General features: G+C 43.5%; 1 protein-coding gene across 2 annotated transcripts in view; it reads left to right on the plus strand.

Moving 5' to 3' along the window:
• Positions 1-395: 395 nt before the first annotated feature.
• notch2 (notch receptor 2) overlaps positions 396-23659 on the plus strand; it is a 70405-nt gene continuing 47141 nt past the window's right edge. For both annotated transcript variants that reach the window (XM_080770306.1, XM_080770307.1), the window contains exons 1-2: positions 396-784; positions 15128-15209. In XM_080770306.1, coding sequence (XP_080626432.1) covers positions 712-784; positions 15128-15209 — 155 coding nt within the window. In that variant the 5' untranslated portion in view covers positions 396-711. The remainder of the gene's footprint in view (positions 785-15127; positions 15210-23659) is intronic.

A 23659-nucleotide genomic window follows, 5' to 3' on the forward strand; every position in this document is an offset into this window, starting at 1 on the left:
CTTTGAGAAGTAGAAAATGAGTGAAAATTCCTCCGCCGTGGCGACGGGGAGAGAGGACGCCAATGTTAATTTCTTACTTTCAACAACAAAAAACATCATTAAGGAACAGGAAAAAAAGAACAACAACACGCCAGCATTATATGGATTTTATATTCACAAATGGTCTGCTTTTTCTCTTCACATAACCCAAGATAGATCCACGCTAACTATTGACTAAAGCCTGGTTATCCTTCATCGTACGACGGTACCGTGAGCCAAAAATACCCGATCTACAAGCTCAAGACGCGTCACCGTGCGACGCATCGTGAGCTTGTAGATCTGGTATTTTCTGCAAGGATTATGCGGAAGGATACGCGCGTGTGTGTGTGTTTTTTTCACTCTTGACTTCAGTGAACTGCTGAGCGGAGAGTGGCGAAGAAACTTTAAAGTGCCGTCTTTCTTTCCGAGGGAAAAAACACTCATGTTTTTTTATACGATTTAAAAAAAAGAAGAAGCTACGCGGCACATGGCTCGTATTTAAACAGAATTGAAATGTTCTACTTTTTACACTGCGCGTAGGTGGGATTTCTCCTTCATTATATGTGAGCCAGCCACCCAAAGCGCAGGGTTTACTTTTTTTTGGAGAACCAACTTGAACCGGAGGAGACAGACAGCAGCTCCGAGCTCTGGCGCTGAGCGAGTGTCGACCCTAATGTGGATTTTACAGAAAATATGGGCCAATTACCCGGTTTCTCTTCGGGCAAACTACTAGTATTCGTCCTCTGCTGTGTTGAACTGTCTTTCGGTAAGTTGGTAACATTTAATATACACATTTCTCTCTCTGCTATTATAAAAGTTTCGTGGCATCTGCTGCTGCATCTGCGGGTTAGTGTGCACCGTCAGTCCGCATCGCTGCACAGCACACACACGCTTTCTGGTGCAGTAAGAATGTCTATGTGATTTAGTTTCAACTCTTTTTGTTGTGTTTACAATCAACACAGAGCCATAAATCTTACGTAGAACGCTTTACATTGATTTAAACTAGTTGGTTTGTTTCGTCAGTGTGAGTGCGACAGTGCGTGTTTGGAAGAAGAAAGGTGAAGGTGAAGTGTACTGATAACAAACCACTGCATTTCTTTGGTTTTGACTTGACCTGTCATGTATTGTTAACAGTAACACACACATCGAACGACGCCTTATCTACAGTGTAATTCATTCGTTTAGGCTTTGGTTGATAATACAGTACTCCTCCACTCCACGCTGTTTGGTGTGAGTTGAGTCACAAAAGGGGGCTGCACCTCTGCCCAGATGTTGAGCAGTAGTTCGCCCATTACAAGAGAGAAATTCAAAATGGACACTTAGCTGCCTAATGTTTTTAGTGTTGAAAGGTTGTTATAATTAAGAGAGGAGCTGTGATCTGGCTGAAAGACACCTGCCACAGTGCCACCATGTCAAGTCATGTTCTATTTAAATTCGCACAGTTTTTAGCCCAGAGATCCTCTTCGTATTCTTAGACATGGTTACCAAAATTAAACTTAATTCTCTTCTTTGAATTTTATAAAAGCACCCTTGAGGCCTAGCTTAATCTTTGAGCAGCATGCCTATCATGTATGTATGTGTTCAAGGCAAGTTATTATAACTACTGCTGTAAATAATAATGTGAGATTTGATATAACCTGCACATTTTCATAAATACTGTAGGTTATTAGGTTACTGGCCTAAGTGCCTTGGCATTACTACTTCAAAGTAATCATATAGGCTCCTGAAAAGGATTGAATGGCTACATTGAAAAAGTATGGCCAATAAGTCTATAGGCCTTAAGCCTTGCTGGGCTTGGGGCCAAGGGTGCCAAGGTAACAAAGATGATTTCATCTGACATCCTCTATTTGCCCAGAGTTGATACATGTGGCCAGCCTATCCTCCTTTCTCACGTTTTATATGGACTGGCTGACTTCTGAACAGAGGAGTCCTACAAAAGAATAGAAGACAATGTAAAAGTGCTGCAGGCAGTGCAAGGAGAAGCGGATGGAATGTAGCTGTTGGTGTTTCACATTCCTCTCTTCCTTTCTCTTCATGATCTCTCTCTCTCTCTTTCTGCCTTCTTTTTTCTGCCCCTCTCATGCTCTCTCTCTCACAGCCTCTCTCTTTCTACCTGTTCTTTATGTCACTGCTTCCCAAACACTGGGTCGGGACCCGTTTGTCGGTCACGGACACATTTTTATGGGTCGTTTTATTTTTTGTTTCCTACATTTTGTTTTTAATTATTATTATTTCAAAACATTTTCAAAAAACATTACCAAAAAAGCAAAACTTTTCATGAATTCAAAAGAATGTTTTTTTCTCCAGTAATTCCACGAAGATAATAACAGATTAATCTAAGAAATTCCATAAATTAGAAAACAAATGTATAAAGTGCCAATCTACGCGTTGTGAGCTTGTAGATCTACTACTTTCACTAGTTTCACTAGTAGGGGAGACATCAAATTTCTCTTTTGGGTCACGGGCTAAAAGGTTTGGGAACCAATGCTATATTTGATACACTATCCTGCTACAAAGCACTGTGTTAACCTATTACCTCATAATGCTGTGCAAAGTACAAAAATTATATAAAAAGTACAAACAGGCCAGGGCACCACATCATTATCTGTACATCTATGCATATGCAATTAAAGTCCAAGGCACAATGTATAGCCCAGCAAATTGAATTGATCTCAGAGTTACTTAAAATGCTACTAATTAAATTTCACTCTTTATTTAAAACGACGTATGATTATGAGAGTATGTAATTGTGATGTATAACATAAACATAACAAACATAGCTAAGAGCTTATATTAATGTGGTTTTCGGAATGGCCCCCGGAGAGTAACTTGAACTGTAATTTCTGTGGCACACGACATTGTGTTGCCCCACTATAGCGTGGGTATGTGATAGATGCATATTATTTCCCGACAGACAGCAGGCAGCTGGTGTGCGTGTGTGTATCTATTTGCGTGTGTACATATTTCGTTGTGAATGCATATTGGCAATGGCCAGAGATTGTACCGCCCATGGCTTTCCTTGTTCTCTGCCCCAAACTGGAGCCTGGTGTGAAATATGATTTATCTGTTCCATGCATGGCCCTCCGCTCTGAACACAAAGCTGTTTATTGAGCTACCCACAACACTGCATTATTTACTGAGCGCCGGTCCGACCCACTGGCTTGTGCTGGGGTTATTTATGTGGCCTAGAGTAATCCTGCTTGACTTCTCTATATATTCCCCTCCCTTTCCTCTCTGTTTCATACAGAAAATTGCAAGATAACTCACGTGTCATCATGTTATATTCACAGTGCTGTGGAAGAACACTATTTTGTGCACTTCATAGCTCTAATAAATATTCTTTTAACAAATATATTTTTGGGCTTTTCTGCCTACACAGTTGAGAGAGACAGGACACAGGGAAAGAGAAAAAGGCAAGCGGCACCCCAATATTCTCTGATTTTGTATTTATTCTTTTTTATTTAATGAACTTGGTATTATATTTTGGATTAGTAATGGTAGTAAATCTGCCTGGCCACCATGTGTGTTTTGTTGCTCTGTTTGTTGGTTGTAGTGAGAGAGAGAGAGAGAGAGAGAGAGAGATAGAGATAGAGAGAGAGAGATGACACATCAAGCTACAGCAGCAGAGTGCACATCTGTATGAGGTCAAACCATGTGGGCATCAGGGCCTGTGGGATTGGGGTCCAGATGTGTGTGTGCTCCGCAGGTGTTTATACATGCTTGTGTGTGTGTGTGTGTGTGTGTGTGTGTGTGTGTGTGTGTTTGCGTGGTGCATGCATGCGTGCGTGCGTGCGTGCGTGCGTGCGTGCGTGCGTGTGTGCGTGCGTGCGTGCGTGTTTGTTAGTGTTTAAGGGACAGAGGGAGAGGTTGTGTGGTGCATAAGATAGGTCTAGTTGACTCTAGTAGACCAGTAGACCAAAGTGGGGTCCAGGGACCCTCAGGTTTCCTTGACGGGGTTCCAAATGGACCCTTACAGGTCTGTAACTCTGAGACCGTTCCCGTTCCATTTGTACACTCTCAGAGTTATGGGGGTCATTGAAATTAAAAGGTTTGAGATACACTGTAATAGACGACCACGATACATTAGTTCTATATGATAGGCCTGATGTGAGGAGGAGGTCCGGAACACATTGTATACATGGTGAGCATAACAGGACTGGCCCCACATTAATTTTATGCTGGGGCAGAGCCAAAACCCACGGCCACTCGACCATTCCATTCTTTCTTTGAGCCTTTTACCCCTGAGAGAGACATTAGAAAAAAGACCATTCAGAATGTGAATGAAGCTGGGTAGGGTATTTGTGCACTACTTGTACATTTACCACCAGGGGGTTGGTGGCTGTGGAAGGTAGAGGGATTACAGAGCGTTGTGTCTGCACTGTTGAACAGGTTAGCAAATTAACAGGGAATTACTATGGCCTGCATTCCTTGTCCAGCACAGCCCCAGTAATCCTGGAGACAAGGCAGCCAGGGCAGATGCCCGTGTAGTGTGTGAGCCAGGAAGCATATATCATCAGCAGGCAAGGTGGAGGAGAAATACGGAGAGTTTCTCCTAATAAGAATCTTTATAGGAGCAGTTGGCAGTGGTGAATTGGTTCTGTTCCCAGTTACAGTTCTAGTAACTGGGAACTAATAAAATTGTTCTTGTTTAGGTAGCAGTTATATAATCAAACAGTAAATGCCTGCTATGTTAAGTCATAGTGGCATTTTAGAAGTGACGGGTCATAACGGAAAAAGTATTTGCAGGGAAACGATGGACTGGTTAAGGTAGAATAGAGGAATGTTAGAAGAAGGGCAACAAACAGGTAGACCGATGTGGAGGACATACAGACAGAGACAAGAGGCACAGTAGAGGTCCAAGAAGGATATATCAAAATATCTGTTTACACCCGTCACCCAGGCTCACGTACAAAAATAATCAACATAGTGTAATATCAATATCAAACATGTTTTGTAAAGCACAAAACATGTTTATAAAAACAGGATATAATAAACAGACGAGAATAAGGGCCCTTATGTGGTCACATTAACTGTCTCAAATCAACCCACAGTATGAGTCTGAGTTAGTGTACTCATTGCATTCATTGATAGTTTGACTCAGTAGGAGTACCACATTGTAGGACATGTTGGGTTAAAAGGAGTATTTCACCACTGGAAGAAGCCACGGGCAAAGTTAGGACTGTTTGTAATGGGAAAGAGTATTTGAGATCGGTGCCCTATGACCATAAAATAATGTTTAAGTCTGTGCTCCTCTTGATTGCTTTTCCACTGTATTATTCTAAGTTAATTACCACCAACTACAAATGATTCCAAAAGATGGGTCAAATGTGGAGAACAAATCTTGCATACAGCAATGTAGGTGACAAATAGTAGGACTTTATCTTTAACCTTTAACCATAGCCATTCCTATAGCCAGGGGTGAGAACATACCACTCTCTAAGGTGAAAACAGACACATAATATATGCATTTTTGGCTTCTGTGTGATAGTTTGACAAAACAGGCTAATGTTTTGTTTCTGTGAATGCTACTCGTCACTCTCTCTTTGAGAGCTACTTCTGGGAGGCGTGTACATGGACTGCACACACAAGAATACACTGCAGACACAGCCCCCCCATGTCAATCACCTTGTTAAGACTGTCAATTACCTTGTTATGCATGGGACCCACCCAAAGAGCATCCTGTGGGTTTCATGCACTGGGCTGTGTACCAAGTCGTCAGGGAAGAGAGAGTGGTATTTCCAGGAGGGTTTAGTGTACTTGGCCTTTGTTTGGCATTTATTTTGTTCATTATGCATTTGTTTCAACCTGTATTAGCTCATTATTATTATAATTGTGGAATGCTGAACTAAATCTTAGAAACACCCTCGGGGCCGGGCATGGGGCCAGTCCGACTGGAACTACAGGAAGCATGGACTAAAGTCAGGGAAAACCTCGATTTTCACTGTGATGATGTCACATAGGAAGTATTCCGTTTTCCGAACTCAAAATAAAAATCACAGAAACCCCCCACCCCCCTCAAAAGACATTGCCACATCAAGTTTAGTATGTGCTTTGTGCTCAACTAAAAATAACAGGATTTGGGTTCAAATTCAGCCAAGTGGTCCTTGACAAAATGACAAGCGATGCCAGTACAACGAGAGGACAAAGCATGCCATACATACTGTATATTCATATAGCCCACTGAGTGGCATATGGGCATACTGTACATAGACGCTCTGTGTAGGCAGTCAGACTGGCAGACAGCTACTGCAGGGCACAAGAAGAAGGCAGAACAAACTAGCATAAAAGGAGGAAGTAGACAAGAAAAAAAGAGTAAGTAAGCTAAGCTCTTGAATTTTGCAGACATGTTATATAATATTTTTATAATAATACATATTTGGACTTTCTCAGCCACCATGTCACGAGGCAAAGAGTGCCAGTAGGTGTTCCCCAAGTGCCTGTAAGGTTTGGGTTTAGCTGTAGACATCCTATAGTCAAAGAAGTCAATTGAACTAAGTGATGACTACTCTGATAAAAGCTGCTTCGTTTTGTGTTTGTACTGGGCTGTAAGTTTTCATTAAACTAGACTTAACAATTCCTTTGAAATGAAATCTGTACAATGGCCTAAATTCTCTTTGGGGGTCAAAAAAGGGGGCCTAAAAGTAGACAAACTGTATTAATAATGTATATGGCTGCAGAATATATCTACAGAGTAATATTACTACAATAAAATCAATGTTAATTTGTGAATTAATGCGAGAGTGTAACTAAAGTGAATGGACCAAAGGTCTATTTGGTATACTCTCAGTCTCAGATACAAATGTAGCCTATTTACCAGGATTTTATACTGTAGTAAAGAGAATATGAAAGTCCTAGGAATCAGCATGCCTTTTCAGTCTGCTTCTCCATCGTACTCAGTCTGTACATCTCAACACACACGTATGCAGCTAGGCTGACAGTGCAGTGCGAATCTTGCTGTACCAACACAGCACAGCCCTCCTCTGTGTGTACTCAGCTTTAGATGAGGCCCGCAAACTCCTCCACGTAATTACAAGAGCCAGGCCAGCTTCCCAGTTGCTACAGCAGTCAGCTAGGCTAGCTAGGCGTTTCCATCCTCGGCCTGTCCTGCTGTTGCCATTGGCAATCCATCGGTCAGCTTGGTACAGTGCGTCCCCTCCCTCGCTCTCAACTTGACCTGCAGAGAGAGCTGAGGCCCGTGAACCCAGCTTGGTGCGTCTGCCGTTTATCTGTGTGGGCCCAGTAAAGTTTAAGCTCTAGCCTCTGGGCAACGTTGTTTAGATTTAACACCCCCCACTCCACACACACGCTGAGCTAAGGGTATTTTATTGCACGTTACCACGGTAACCCTCTGCCCCGCTGGATAGAGGGCTTGTACAGCAATTCCAGGAAATGGGGTTACTTCCACACTCTGTGCGAACAACTTCCTGCCCTCTCCTGTATGGACGTGCGCCAGGCCTCGGGGACGCCCATTCGTGTGCTGTCTTTGTCAGTAGTTTCATAATTACTTCCCCATCTCAATCCTCAGCCATTAGCGCAAAGCTTGCTCGCTCATGTCCCCCCGCCCTCCCCCTTCTCTGTCCCTCTCTCTGACACAATTTGTCTCTCTGTCTCCCTCTCTCTCTCCCCCTGTAAGTCATTCTTTTTTTTTATGCTCATGACATAGCCAGGTCTCCCGAGGGGCTGGCTGTGGTTTCAGTGACAAAGCACTGGCGAGTGCTGAGGGAGGAACCAGCCTCATGCCGGCTCTGCACAAAACAACCAGAAGTCCTCCCAGTCTCCTCTGACTCGACAGAAAACAAGCGTCTGATTGTCATCTACTCTCTGCTCCAGGCCCTTAATGGAGCCAGGATGGTTTCGCTCTGAGGCCCATATGGATGCTTTCAATTCCACTTGAATAAGTGTACTTTCTTCCGTGTGGAACTTGATTTGTAGAAGGCGGCAAGACGCATGACACACTTTGGCGCAGAGGCATAAATCAGGCGTTAGTGGCAGTGACCTGTGCGTGCGTGATTGAGAAATCTGTGGTCGTGAGGGTGATACTAATTTCATGAACATCATTTTCTTTTATCTTTGGGACAATATTGTCTGCTGACTGCATGCTCGGATCAGCAGTTATTTCCGTATCAATTTGCAGTATTAATTAATGCTTCATAGATTTATCAGTAGCTAATCATTTATCATAGTCTATATATCTGTGTATAGGATAGGACTCAATGCACGTAGTGGGTAGAAAGAAAAAAACGTTAGACAAATATTGGCCAGTTGTACCATTGTGATAAAGGTGTGTCTTGTTGGGTCTGTATTTCTGCTCTTAAACAGTGATGCGATTATAATCTGTTTACTGTTTTTGCTACAGTGATACTTTGATACTAAAATTGAAAAAAAAAACTGCTTCTCTATTATTAAATTATTCTACATGAGCAAGATTAAGTGGGGTACGGGTTCTAAATATCGGTTTTGAACTTTTGAATATTGGATATATGTTGGGTTAATTGCCGACCCTACCTGGAATGACCACTCTATTATTCAACGGGTGACCTCTACTGTTTTGCGTGCTCTTTGATCTGAGAAAGAGCATGAGCTAATTGCGTTAAACGTAAGACTCAGTGAAAATAACACTGCATGTAATGTTTATGCACAGTGTATTAGAATCGCAGAAGAGTCAGTCAATCATTTGCCCCTAATGGAATTTTTGCTGAAAGGAAGGGTCAGGCCTACTAAAATAACCTGCCTGAATGCATTTCACAGATTGGTGCACAACAGGCTATGTAAACCTGAACGAAGTTGCACACAGTCCCACAGTTAATGACCAATGACTTGGAAACTTGACAGAATTGTAAATCGTTCCATTTATGCTGCTTTGTAGAGAGACATACTTAAACCCCTTAAAAAGAAGACGGTAGTAGAAGCGGTAATAAGATGTCTAATCACATTGCCTGTACAATTTCTTTGTATGCATAAACCTACACTTTGCCCAAAATAGGGCCGCTAGACTGCAGTCGCGAAATTTGTGCATTGTCATTATTATAAGCTAAAAGTGTCCCCAAAAAGTAAAATAGCAAACATAGCCGATTTACAAGTTCACAACATGCTACACACCGCAACACACTGTGAGGTTGCTATTTTCATTTGGTTAACCACTTTAACCCCAGCATCTGTATTGTGGAGAAAGCTATGGCAGGAAAATAGCAGATTGACAAGCCATTTCCACACATATTCTCTTCTGGGGGCACAAAATATTTTCAGATGGGGGTCCGTGGTGGCCAAATATCAATTTGGGAGGTCCTTAACAACATATACAAGAATGACGAGGCATAACTGCGAGGTGCAGAAAGCTCTTGTTTATGAACATCTACTAATCAGTTTGTGTGCCGCAGCCTCTGCCTCAGCTCATGGCTTCATGTTGTGGTGTTCAGGGTGTGGGTTTTATGTCGTTCAGTCTTTGGGTTTTATGGGTAATTAACAGGTCGTTTCGAGGAAGCAATCTGATTGGTTGAAACAGCCTTCTAGCCGTGGATCAAACCAGCACCATTCACCACCTAATCCAAACAAAGAATTCAGTTGCTCTGTTTTCCCAGAGCGCTAGCAAACTCGGTGGCTAGGCTAGCTAGTTTCTTAATTGGGACATTTGTGGTCGTAGTGACTACATCTGTCTTTCAGCGATTTTCTTAGTTTTAAGGGTAACTGTTGTATAATTGCAATATTACACGAGAGGGTGTGGTTTAACGTGATTATTGCCACGACAGTGATGCGGTAAGGAACGAGACGAAGTCGAGTTCCGCAAGCATCACTGAAGTGATATGGGATATTTTGTTAACCCACACCCTCTCGTGTAATATTGCTTAAGTCTTCCATTGGCTTAGAGGCAGCCCTAGAGACAAGGCAGACAATCATGAAAAAGTGTCTACTACGGTCGCTACTAGAGGTAGCAGTGAATGTAGGCCAGGATGCTTTTTTTCCCCAACAATGCATTTATTTTCCTTTTTCCACACAAATGACAATACAAATATACAAAGAAACAACAATGAATATTACAAGACAATTACTGAAATAAAGAAAGCAAAACAACAATAACCCCAAAACCCCTCAAAAAACAACAGCACTACTCCTCTTCAGCTTCATCGGCCAGGATGCTTTTAAAGCACCTGGCAAAAAGTTAGAGATGTGTCTGCTTCACATTAGCGTCTCCTCATAGCTTGACGCTCCCTCCCATCAGTGGGGATCACAGGCCTCTCTCCTCCCAGTCCCACCACACCACAGACACCGTAAATCTCCTCCGCTCTCTCCTTCTGCCTTTCTTCTCATGCACTCGTTCCTCTTTCGCTCTTTTTCATTTCCCTCCTTTTTTTACCCATCTCTCCAATGCCTCATCCAGAGAGCGCATATGAAAACAGATGGAAGGAAGATGAGATGGAGGGAGAGAGAGAAAAAAAGAAGTGGCGAACGAGCGAGGAATTTTTTGGCGCGCCGGTGTAGGTTATAATACCTCTCCAAGCATTAGATCAATTACCTGGCTGTGTTTTTCTTTCCCTCTGCCTTCAGCCCTGTGTTGACTCTGTCCATGGAGTCTTATCATGGCTCTGATCCCTGGGAATTCCAGCTCATTGATAGGACGTGTGAGAACCGCCATTAGATAGAGCCGATGGAATGTTAGCATATCGATAGGACGTCGCACTACAATGCAACTACAGTCTGGAGTGTTTTGGTTTTACCATACCTACATGTCATATATAGAGATTGTGAGTGTGATTGTGAGTTAATGTGTCCATTTCTTATGTTGTAACTTGTTTGTTTACAAGTTTCTTACATGTTAGCTGTTTCTAAGTTACAGTTATTTGTCTCCCTGCCCTCTTAAAATCTAGCTGGCTTGTAGTGCCTGGGAAGTGTGTGTGTGTGTGTGTGTGTGTGTGTGTGTGTGGGGGGGGGGGGGGGTGGAATGTTGTAATAAGGGGCAGTCCATCCCAAATCCTGTGAGATCATTGTGCCTGGCTTTGAGACAGCATGTATGGAGAGCTCGTCTAACCAGTCAGAGGAAGAGAGCAGCTTTTTTGGTCTCTAGTCTGTGTGCGTTCTCTCGCGCACACGCACACACACACACACACACACACACACACACACACACACACACACACACACACACACACACACACACACACACACACACACACACACACACACACACACACACACACACACACACAAACACACACACACACACACACACACACACGCAATCTCTCTCTCTCGGTTCTGTTCGGTCACCCCTTAGGCTTGTTTCACATTTAAACTCTCTTCTCTCCTCCCCTTCAACATTGTTTCTTTTTGTTGCTTTTGGTCACCTGTGTATGTTGACTAACGCTATCAGTACCAACCCCTGTACATCCAGGCCCATGTATTCATTCAATAAATCAGTATTTCCTCAAATTGATATTGTGATTGTGCCTGATTCGGGACTCGGGACACCCAGAAGAGAAGATTTAAAGTCACAATTCATTTTTATAGATTTTTCTTTAACATATTCAAAAATAGCAGATGTACAAGCGCGCAATGCAGCACAAAGTGGCACACTTTGAGCTTGTGAATCAGCTTTTTTTTAATATGTTTGAAAATATAATCCATATAAATGGAGGGGGGGGGGACCAACCCCTTCAAGGACCGCTGGGGGTCCCTGGACCCCATGTTGAGAACCAATGAAATGGATAGATAGATAGATAGATAGATAGATAGATAGATAGATAGATAGATAGATAGATAGATAGATAGATAGATAGAATACTTTATTGGCATGTTAAGAAAATTACAGAAAAATTAAAAAAAAATGCCAAATGGACTTAGTTAGAGCCTTCGCTTGTTTCCATTGTGGTCCACTTTGTAACATGAAACTATACATATGCATACTGTACAGACAAAACAACCATGGAACATATAATAAATAATCCTTATATATAAGGCTGGGAGCTATAGGACAAGAGGTACCCTGAGAGAATAGTCCTGAGCATGGGAGATGGGATGGATAACATACCATATAACGTTGTTAACATCTTTCTTAAATAATTTTCCATTTGAGATGGACCCCGAAGTGATATGTCTGCTATGAAAACCCTGTGTTCACCTGTGTTTCTGTGTCTGACTCCGTTGTGTGTTCTGGTCATTAGGGGAATGGCACATAAACACAGACGGTCAATAGGTGAATGGCACAAAAATAGACTCTGTTTTCGCGGTCAGACATATTTTGTGACGTAGTGAAACTGTGTGTGACATCGGTTTAATCTGAAAAGCTGTGCGTGTCTGTGTGTATGTATGGGCATGTGTGCGTGGGTGTGTTGGGATTAGGGATTTCACGCTGGTTTATGCGCTGGTATCTCCATGTCTAATGGCTTATGCCAGTCGGCCCAACTCCAGGACAAGTCTTCCTTCTGTCTCTGTCCAGCAGCCGTGTTCAGAGTCTGGTGTTTTAAGGCTTGAAACAAACCCCAGGCCTGTGTCGTTGTTGTAGCCTCTAGTCTAGGCCCTGTAGGACCACTGAGTTTACTGGGTGTAGAGCACTGGTCCCCCAAACCATACTAGTGAAAATAGCTCTTCTAGATCTGCTATTTTCACTACTTTTGTATGTATACTAAGTATATAAAATGTATGGCATTATTATTTTTTGGGTGGGGGGGATTTTGAATTAGAAAACAAAAGGGAATATTTACCATTATAACAGGTTGTTTCGAGGAAACAATCTGAACAGCCATCTAGCCGTGCTTAAATCAAGCCCTGGTGGGCACCGAGATGAAGCATTGAAGCCAAATGGACATGCTGGACGATCGTAGGTACTGCAGACTAAGGCTGTCACGATTCTCAAATCGAAATTGACGTTCGATTGACGTCCACAGAGAGAGGAGTGGAGTTAAAGGAGAGCAAGACCGCTGTAGTGTCATGTCTCTCAGCTTTACTTTCCATTTCAGTTCACTATGGCCACTGCTTAAGTCAGTGATGATGATGATAGGCTACTAGTAGTGTAAACAAGCAGAAGAGTCGGAAAACCATCCCGCTTCCTTCGAGTCAAAAGTGTGGACATATTTACGAGGGCACACAACGCATCGTTAACAAAACGGCTACCGCTTGTCGAGTATGCTCCGCCTCCATGAGCGCCGTATCCCACAGCCTGGCAAAACCACACATATGAGCCAGCATATTAGCAGGCATCACAAAGTCAATTTTTTTTGTGCCAATTAAGCACATTCTATATTACAGTAGATATAGCATATATATATATATATATCTGAGTAGGCCTACTGTATGTCTCTCCATCTACCCCACCTTGCAAGCCATGTTCCTGGGCAGAGGATTGACTGTCATCCGTCTTCCCTGGTGGAGGTCTGTGCAGCGTGGAACCATAGAGTTAACTTAGCGTGGAACGTTGAACGCTGAAATGTCTACTAAATGTCTACTAAATGTACAATTGATTCAGTCGACTTAAATGTATTTTGTTGGCTTGTGGATCTGCTATTTTCAGAGCGCAACCAAACATATATAACTTGTCTTTTAGTTCTACTGGATCTCTTCTTCACTAGTCCCTCCCTAACGTTGTAGTCTAGTTTGTATTTGTTGACAAAATTTCAATATATTTATATAGTTTTTGTCATCATAACTTAGTTTTTATTTAGTTTTCTTCAGTCAAAAAAGGTAGTCAACAAAATCAACACTGGTAAATTTGTACTTGAGTGATACGACTGACTGAGTGCTAGCTGCTACAGTAGCATCACTCAGTCAGTCTCAGTCGTATCACTCGGGTACAAATCTGCCCCCCCGCAATTCTAAAACCATGTCATCCGATTGTACGGCTGGCCCTGACATATTGATGAGGTCCGCGTGACGTGACCTTAGATGACGCTAGCATCTAGCACAGGAAGCACACTTCTTCCTGTGGTGTGATGACTGTCTTGTGAACCCTGAGTTGGCTTTGCTTTGAAATCAGATGACCTGACACTGCTCTGACAGGAAGAAGCCCTTTCTACTACTACACAACCCAACCCCAGAGATATTCCCTACCCTAAAAACTGTCAATTTTAACTGCTTAAGCAGTGCAAATAGCCGATCAACAAGCTCACAAAGAGTCACGAAGTGACGCATTGTGAGTTTATGGATGTGATATTTTCTCAATTTGTAATTTCTTTTTGACATGGCCAAAAGTGTGAGGTCAGGTTTAAGGTGTGGTGTGTGATGTAATGTGGCTAAAAGATGAGACACAAAACCGCCTGACTGCAGTTGATCATTCACAAAACAAAAGTTTCCTCTGGCTTCCTCCCGTGACAACTAGGACTGTGAGCAACACCCTTCTGTTTGGTATGTTGTGCCAGCATGGTGTGCGTGAAGACCACTTGAGCCCCATGTCTCTGGTGGCCTCCGGACCGCACAATGGAGGATGTGTCTGGCCTCGAGTGTCTCACTGGCATGGAGATAGTCGGGCTTTGTTGTATCTATCAAGGCTCACTTCTGTCTGCCTGCCTGCCTGCCTTCCTTGTCTGCCTGTCCGGCTGCCCCCATGGCCACTGACTGACTTCGGCCTGGCTTTGCGCGGCTTGTTAGGTTTAGCCCAACAGATGTTGGCAGATGGAGAAGCGAAAAGGAGAAGGTTTGCAGGCCACGCTTGTCGAGAGCCAAGTTGTCGGTTCTGCATTTCGTTATACATTTCAGAACGGAGCCAAAACCACTGCAATGCTGTAGATGTTTGGAACAGTGGCAGGCAGCGCCAACACACAGCAGAACAATCAGTTAGGCCTAAAGTGTGGGTAAGCTTGGAATTCAGTGGAATGACAAAAAAAAACATTGTGAATGCTTCCTTCAGCCATTCTGTGGGGGAAATGTATATACTCTATTAAGATGATTATAATGTAAGAATAGCTATATTTACTGTAGCTCAAAAAAAACTTTATGTTGGCTATCAGCTTAATCACTCAAACCGTCTACAAGCTCACGGCATGCTGCGTTGCCGCTTTGTGGTTTGTGGATCGGCTATTTCTGTCAAACCTTCACCCCACAATAGGGACACTTTGGTTACATGTGGTTAATTTGGTGTCCATGGTTTTGTCCATGTATCCTAACTCATTTCCTTGTCTTGCAGGGCTGCAGTGTGTCGATGATGTGAAGCCGTGTGTTAACAATGCTACGTGTCAGACCTTCAGCAACGGCACTGGACACTGCAGGTGAGGCAAACGTTCCTAGGTCCGAGGCCAGGGTAGCAGATACTAAAGTCCATAGAGGAACACAAGCCAAATTGATTGAACCAATACAGCAGTTCTGCAGATCAACACCACAATAAGTAAATGGCGTCGGTTGATATACTTCAAAGGCCAAGAGTTCTTTTTCTTTTTTCGATCAATCCCAGCCTGTCTGTGAGACATGAGGTTTTGCTCAGGCACAGAAGAGGGAATAAAGGACTCCTCTGTCTGACAAAGTACACCAGGACTGGGAACAGTCCCAATAAACACACTTCCACCTCCAACATAGCTTTTTGTGGGACATGTCGGGAATTTCCTTACTTACGCTGTTGTTGCCATAGAACCAACAGCTCTCTAAGGTACTGTCAGTACTGCTGTGTGTATATAGGCCTATACGGTGAGAAGGAGAGGTTCTCTTTAAGGTACTGTCAGTACTGCTGTGTGTATATAGGCCTATACGGTGAGAAGGAGAGGTTCTCTTTAAGGTACTGTCAGTACTGCTGTGTGTATAGGCCTATACTGTGAGAAGGAGAGGTGTCAGTACTGCTGTGTGTGTATAGGCCTATACTGTGAGAAGGAGAGGTGTCAGTACTGCTGTGTGTGTATAGGCCTATACTGTGAGAAGGAGAGGTGTCAGTACTGCTGTGTGTGTGTATAGGCCTATACTGTGAGAAGGAGAGGTGTCTTTACTGCTGTGTGTGTGTATAGGCCTATACGGTGAGAAGGAGAGGTGTCAGTACTGCTGTGTGTGTATAGGCCTATACTGTGAGAAGGAGAGGTGTCAGTACTGCTGTGTGTGTATAGGCCTATACTGTGAGAAGGAGAGGTGTCAGTACTGCTGTGTGTGTATAGGCCTATACTGTGAGAAGGAGAGGTGTCAGTACTGCTGTGTGTGTGTATAGGCCTATACGGTGAGAAGGAGAGGTGTCAGTACTGCTGTGTGTGTGTATAGGCCTATACGGTGAGAAGGAGAGGTGTCAGTACTGCTGTGTGTGTGTGTGTGTGTATAGGCCTATACGGTGAGAAGGAGAGGTGCTTGGTTGTATTCATTAGCTGATAACTTCTTCAATATGCAACAAATGAGCAAAACTCAAACTGCACACTCTGCTGACATTGAATGGCTTGATTGAATCAAATGTTTTGTCATCGATTGTTGAATAGAAATCTTGAAGGAACAAGAAAGTGGCCGCACACACTGACCAAAGTGCCAATTTTTTATTTAGGACGCAGAGTACAGGAAACCCAATGTTCTGGCCGTTAAGACCTCTTCAGGGAAAAACCCATCGATTGTTACCGCAGATAGACATTTCAACGGCCAACTGAAGTATGTGGTAATGTGTCAAAAGCTATTCATCACTGGATTGTGATTAATAGCAATGTGCAATGTGACAAGTAGATACAGGTAAAAGGAAATAATGTATGTATATTCAGTGAGAAAACACGAGTGCTTTACTGTGCACAGTAAAATCCTCAGTGGTAATTTAACTCTCAGAGTGTACAAGTGGAACCAAATAATAGACCCTTACGGCTGTGTGAACTCAGGGAGCGTGCGGCACAGATAGAACAAAATGGTTCGATTTGTAACGACGTTGGGGTCAAATCAACTCTGGGGATTTGACAGTGTGTAAGGTTGACGCAGTGACTTCATAATCTACGTCTGCCACTTTTTGACAGCTTGCCCTGCTTTGTAATTACGTTCCAGCTATCTGTGTAATTGTGTTGCCCCTCCCAAGCGTGATCACCAATGCGAGCACACCATCCGCGGTTCATGAACCTATCATATTTCATTTAATGTGATGTGAAACACACTGTGTGTCTGTTCCCAGAGTTTGTGTTTTTTTGGGTGGGAATTTCAACATTCTGATACTCGCCGTTATAAGAGAAAAGGGAAGGCACATTCCTTAATCTGTGTTTCACATTCCTGCGTCTCGCTAATTGAAGGTCAGACAGAATGTTGTCTTGCAGGTGTGAGGAGGCTTTGTGTGTGTGTGTGTGTGTGTGTGTGTGTGTGTGTGTGTGTGTGTGTGTGTGTGTGTGTGTGTGTGTGTGTGTGTGTGTGTGTGTATGCGAGCGTGTGTGTGTGAGTGTGTGTGTGTGTGTGTGTGTGTGTGTGTGTGTGAGAGCTACACCATGACGAGGAGTAGCACAGTAATCCAAACGGAGTGGCTGATGTTTATGCATTGTCAACTCTTTTCATAAATGAGGTCCTAGATGTGGGAGTGAACTCAGTCCAAAACAACAGTCTTGAGAAATACACTCGCACACATGTGCAATCACATGGTCTGCTACGCATGCACGCACACATACACACACACACACACGCACACACACACACACACACACACACACACACACACACACACACACACACACACACACACTGCACTCACTTGCTTGCGACAGTACATGCACATGTGCAGTGCACATGTAGGCGCATGCTGGATGCTTCAAATGGGATGCTGTTGTCAGCATCCCTTTTGAAGCATTTGCCATGTGCCATATATATCGTCTCTGTCTGGTGGAACAATAGAGACGTCACCGGATTTCTCCTCTCATCCACTTGCATTGAGTTGCTCACCCAGCGCATGAGGCCTTCCTCCGGGTTGGAACAGAGTGCATTCTGGGATTGGTTATGGGCCGCACATTCACGTATGGCCCATAGTGCCATGCATAGTGTCATGGCCCATAGTGCAATACCAACTCCAGCCACCATGTCCATTTTGCTTCAATGTTTCCTCTCGGTGGTCGTCTGGTCGGGCCTTGGGTGGAAACCTCATGTGTCCAAAACTGTTACTGAACGACATGGACATTCAAGTAGCAGATCTACAACCTCAAATCACGTCTGTGATCTTCTATTTTTATGAAAAAACAAAAACAACTATGAGAGGTTTCTGCCCGACAGCAACGATATACCATATCATGTCCAATATTTGAATTAAAATGTGAAAATAGCTAAAATTACTGATTGCATTATTATTATTCTGACATTGACTGGTAAGTAGAACACCAGTAGGCTGACCAAAGGGGCGGTTGCATTCGAGCATGGGGCTAAATATGTATTCTTTTACAACATTTTAGAGCGATTCATTTTTTTAATATTTACTCTAGTCCTACTAAACCCCAAGAAATTACATCTGGCCACAAAAGATCACGAGATCTACTGAATGTGTTATATTGAGCCTAAGACACACAGGCTTCCCCCCAGTAGGCTACCTTCACATTCAGTATAGATCCTGTGATCTTCTGTGGCCAGATGTAATTTCCTGGGGTATATTATGACTATAGTAAATAATAAAAAAAGAAATCGCCATAATATTTAGTAAAGAAATACATATTTAGCCCCATGCTCGAATGCCCTCGCTCCCCTGTCAAAACTGCTAAAATCCCTAAAACGAAAGAAAGCATTAAATGAACAAAAATGAACACTCATCTTTTACTTTCTCTAATAACAACCTAAAACATGAACCTTGGTTGAAAATAACTAAAGTTATATTTAAGAGAAAATAGGCAGTTGTGTTGTCAATCATCTGTCCTTTTACTCTCCTCTAATTGTGGCCCTATGCACACTAGAGGATAACTGGGACCATGTTTGCGTGACAACCACAGGGGTGTTCCTGATTCAAGTCATTTAGTCTGATCTTCAACTGATCATCTCCCCAAATCCCAAATATAGTGTGAGGGGTTCACATACCTGAATGTTAATGTCCATTGAATTGGAGTCTCCCAACAGATTTCCTGTCGAGTGTTATTGTTGTTTAAACAGCATTGTTTATTGTCTGCTTAAGTCACTTTATTTAATACAATTGTCTTAATTAAATGTGTCTCACTTGTGTTTTAAATGCATTAAAACATTATTTTTCTAGAGCTACTGGTAAATACAGTAGTAAGAGATGATAGGCCTGTCTAGAATGAAAGGCACATGCACAGACAGTGGACTCAGATGCCTTGTAGGGTACAGAGTTAACAGAAATCGGTTGATTAATATCGGTCCTTCCTGTTCTCAGAAATATGGGAATAGAGTAACCAAAGGTCACTCGTTCATCCGCTGGTTACAGAAGTAATTTCTCTAGTATGGAGAATAACATTTGATTATTATTAGAAATGTCTCATATACGAATTGTATGAAGAAGAAAAATCACAATCATCATCCATCACATTCCGTGCTCAGCCAATCAAATCATCTCGCCGTCAGTTGATGCTTCATAATCCATATGAATCAAACCGGCATGCAAACATTTATTTATTTTTGGAACACAGGACGCAATATTAAACGTCTATAGGAATTCTGAATGGGGCGGGGGGAAAAAAACGTGGTAGGATGCATACATTACGTCACACTTCGGTGCTCTATTGCTGTCGGCATTAAAAAAAATCCATATCAGATGACCTAAAAGGAGTGGTGATATCATCGATATAAGGACAACTGTAGAGAGAGAGGGGTGCCCTGAAGAAACAGAGAGGGGAGGCATTCATTGAGTCTTTTCATTTTACACCAGTCAGCTGACAGAGCGCAGGCCTACTGTTAGACTGATTAACTGGTCCATTTGAATACCGTCTGCACACACACACGCACACGCACACGCGCACACACACACACACACACACACACACACACACACACACACACACACACACACACACACACACACACACACACACACACACACACACACACATGCCCTTATTCGGCCGTGCCACTGGTGAAAAGGGCCATTGTGTGAAAATCCCATTATGTGTTTATTAGGCTTCCCAGCATATTAAAGGCGGCTGGTTGTAAGTAAACAGTCAGTGGCCTCTTGGCCGAGATCAGTCTAATTATGTCTCATGCAGCTTCCGAGGGGTCAGGCTGGAAACACTGTTATAATGTAGCTTGTCCAGCTAATCGCCAATAACTGTTGCACTGTGTGTCACCCATTTGTGCATGTATTGTAACTTGTGTCACCCTCCCTTGTTAATTTAACTGCACCACTGCTAAAAGTAAAACACATGTTGATTTCCTTGTTTCTGAGTTCTGAATGTATCGTCTCTGTCGCGTGGAAACCTCATATTTACAAAGCCTTTTTACTTTTCAGAATTCAAATTCAAAAGCAGTCTGCTACTCTGCTCTGCTGCTGCTTTTGATACTGTAGTGTAGTATGATGATGCTCGCTGTTGTATGATCAAGTAAAACACAGACACAGAATATAGAGATAAGAGGTGTCTAATATGACGATATACAGTAATGACTATTTTTTATTATTATTCTAAAACCTAATAATAATCATAATAATCATCCATCCTACTCCTCCTGTTCAACACCCCCACTGCCAGGCGCTGTGCCAGCCTGTAGTGTAGGAGTTGCGAACGCAGGTAGCTCTCCCTGCCCGGCTTCGCTTCCCTGAGCACAGCCAAAATAGAGTTTTTTGTCTCCACCAGGCCTGGGGAGAGAGTAGGTCTCTCTCTATGTCTCGTCTGTCCGTCCGTCCGTTACCAGCTAATCTCCGGCACCGTTAACTCGGTCAATGCCAAGCTTTGCACACACACTCCCTATATGCTAAAGATGAACCTCTGCCCCAAATTTTCGGCCTGTTATAGCGCCATCAGGAGGCCGACTTTTGTAAAATACATTTTTAGAACAAAATTCCTCAATAATTGCATCAAAGGCTTAAGAACAAATGGCACCCTTTTCACATTGGCCTATTATAGCACCACCAGGAGGCCACAACCTGACCTGGCCTGGTGGAGACCTGTGCCTAGAGGGGCACTTTTTCTAGTTCAGCACTGCAGTGGACAGATTGGACTTTATCTCTGCTCTGTGCCACCTCGAGTGTCTCAATTATGATGTTATTTTGTGTCGACGACACACACAGTGAATGAAACTTGTTGCACAATAGACAAGGCAGCATGCTCCTGTGTCATTATATTAACACAATGCAACATTGTAATTCCAGAGCAGTGCGGTGAGTTTCTCACTGGAATGTGAATGGAATTAGCCCTCCTCCTAAACACTGAACTTGACGTTCCTCGTCAATGTCACGGTGCCGCTGCTAGGGCCTTATTTGGCCCAGAAAGCCACGGCATCTCATCACGTTCATCAGGAAGGGAGTGATGAGAGAGATAGAGTAAATGAGTGTGGGAGAGAGAGAGGTTGGATGGCAGGGAAGGGCAGGGCACCGCAAAGCCGTCTAACCGGTGAGACTGCAAGCCATTAGCCGTGGGGTGTGAGAGAAAGAGAGGTGTATGTGTGTCACCTGTGAGTCTGAGAGAGAGAGGCGTGTGTGTGTGTGTGTGTGTGTGTGTGTGTCACCTGTAGGTATGCAACCATGTGTTAGTGACTGTCACTGTCTGTTGTGTTGTGACTTCCAGCACCTTTACCTTGTAACAAATAGAGATGTACCAATACTTTCCTTTCCCATTCCCATGACTTGCGTATCGGTGTATACCGAGTATCGATTATCCGATACCAGTGTGTAATTTAAACAAATGTAGGACAGTGGGTCTCAAAGTGGCGTCCAGGGACCATCTGGGTTCTGACTGGACCCTTAGAGGTCCATAATGTTGCGTTCACACGGGCGGATTTAAAGATACAGTCTACCCTTCATTGTCAATGGAAGCCAGCGACATGACGATGCGAAGACGCCATGATGCATGTAGCTGCTCTGTGGTCTTATCCTTTGCATCTTTGCATCTGCCCGTGTGAGTGCAGCATAAGGGTCCATTTGTTAACATTCGTAGTCGTACACTCTCAGAGTTATGGGGGGTCCTTGAAAGTAAACGGTTTGCCATCCACTGATCTAGGAATAGTCTCATTAATATTTGTTAAAGGGGCAGCTACAAGTTAGTGAAATAATTATGTAAATAGTACAGTGAGAGTATAACATCAACATTGCAACATCAACTGAAGCATCCAAACATGAAACATCATCATGTGATAAATGATGTGGTATTGGAATGGCATAGACTGGCATACTCAGTGCTTTTCTGATACTGGTATCTGTATCTAGCAACAAAACGGCACCACACTCATGGCTGATGGTGAATCATTCATGATGAGGTTGTGTTTTGTCTTCCCCCTGGTCGGTGTTTGTTGAAGAGGGTCTCTAACACTGTACTATAAGATGGAGTCTGATGGAGTACTCCCTGCTACGCCGAGGCCAGATTCACACTGTCATTTAAAACCGTCTTTCTCTAGAACAAAATCCCTTGATGCCTTGCTGGGTTATGGTGTTAACTGCTTAACTATCTCTCTCTCTCTGACTGTGTCTCTGTCTGTCTCTCTGCCTCTCTCTCTCTATCTCTCTCGTTTTACTCTCCAGAGTAGAGGGGGTAGAGAGAGGGAGAGGGAGAGAGAGAGAGACACAGAGAGAGCCAGAGTTAAGAGTGTATTGTAGGCCCAGTGCGTGTTTGATCTGACAGGTAGAATTTGCCTGCAGGCCAAAGACGGAGGAAGAGAGAGCGAGAGAGCTAAAAGAAAAGAGGATAGTAACCCGAGTATCTCACTGCACAACTCCTTACTAATGATGAGAGAGGAGTGAAGGGGTGGGGTGGGGTGGTGAGGGGCAGGGGCGTTGTGGGCGTTAGAGCAGGTAGAGGAGTGGAGAAAGGAGAGAAATTACCCCGTCTCTACTCTCTATCCGTCCTTCACCAAACTGTCAGTCACCTGTCCGTCCCGCTGTCCCTCCCACTGCTCCAGGGGTCAGATGCCTCTGGGATCTCTGGACACACCTCACCTTGGCTTCTTAATCCGTTTCCTCCTCTCTTAATTTATCCCTCTGTTGTCTGTTTATCTCTGCCTTTTCCTGTTTGACCCCTGGCCTTCATGCCTGTGGCCGTACTGCCCTACCACTTAGGTTAGTTTTTATTGCCCCTGTATTGTCATCTGCATATTGGCCTCTCGTAGTTTCTATGCCTGTGGTGTCTTGTCCATTTCCATTATGCATTGCATATCTGTCTTTTGTGTGTCTGATGCGTTTGTCTATTTGTTGATCCATATCTATTTGCCTGCTTTATTCTTACTTTATACTGTTCTTCTGCCAACCTCACTACCTGTCTTTTTATGTATGAGCATTGAGCATGTCTATCCTTTTCTTTCCATGGCCTTTTCTTTCTCCCTCAGACTGACGTTCTTTCTACCTGTTAATCTCGCTCTGTTTTGTGTCTCCTTCCGTCGGCGTCTCTCTTGTCATTCAGCCTGAGTCATCTTTCATCTCCTCGTTACCCTGCAGGAAAAAAGCCATGATTTCCTCTCCACGTCTCCTGTCCAAGTCTCATGTCCTCAGGGCACAACGGGGAAAAGCAGAACGTATCAGGGAGGACAGGCTGCTGGAGGGAGGGAGGAAGGAGAAGATGCCAGGATAAGAGGAAAGGGGGGGAGATCAAGAGAACAGAACATAGCCCAGAGTAGAGCTGTGCTTTAGGCCTCATCACTCAGTTTCACACCCCTGTACACCTTCACT

The sequence above is a fragment of the Protomyctophum bolini genome (assembly GCF_963924005.1).
Source record: "Protomyctophum bolini genome assembly, chromosome: 8".
Classification (NCBI taxonomy): Eukaryota; Metazoa; Chordata; class Actinopteri; order Myctophiformes; family Myctophidae; genus Protomyctophum; species Protomyctophum bolini.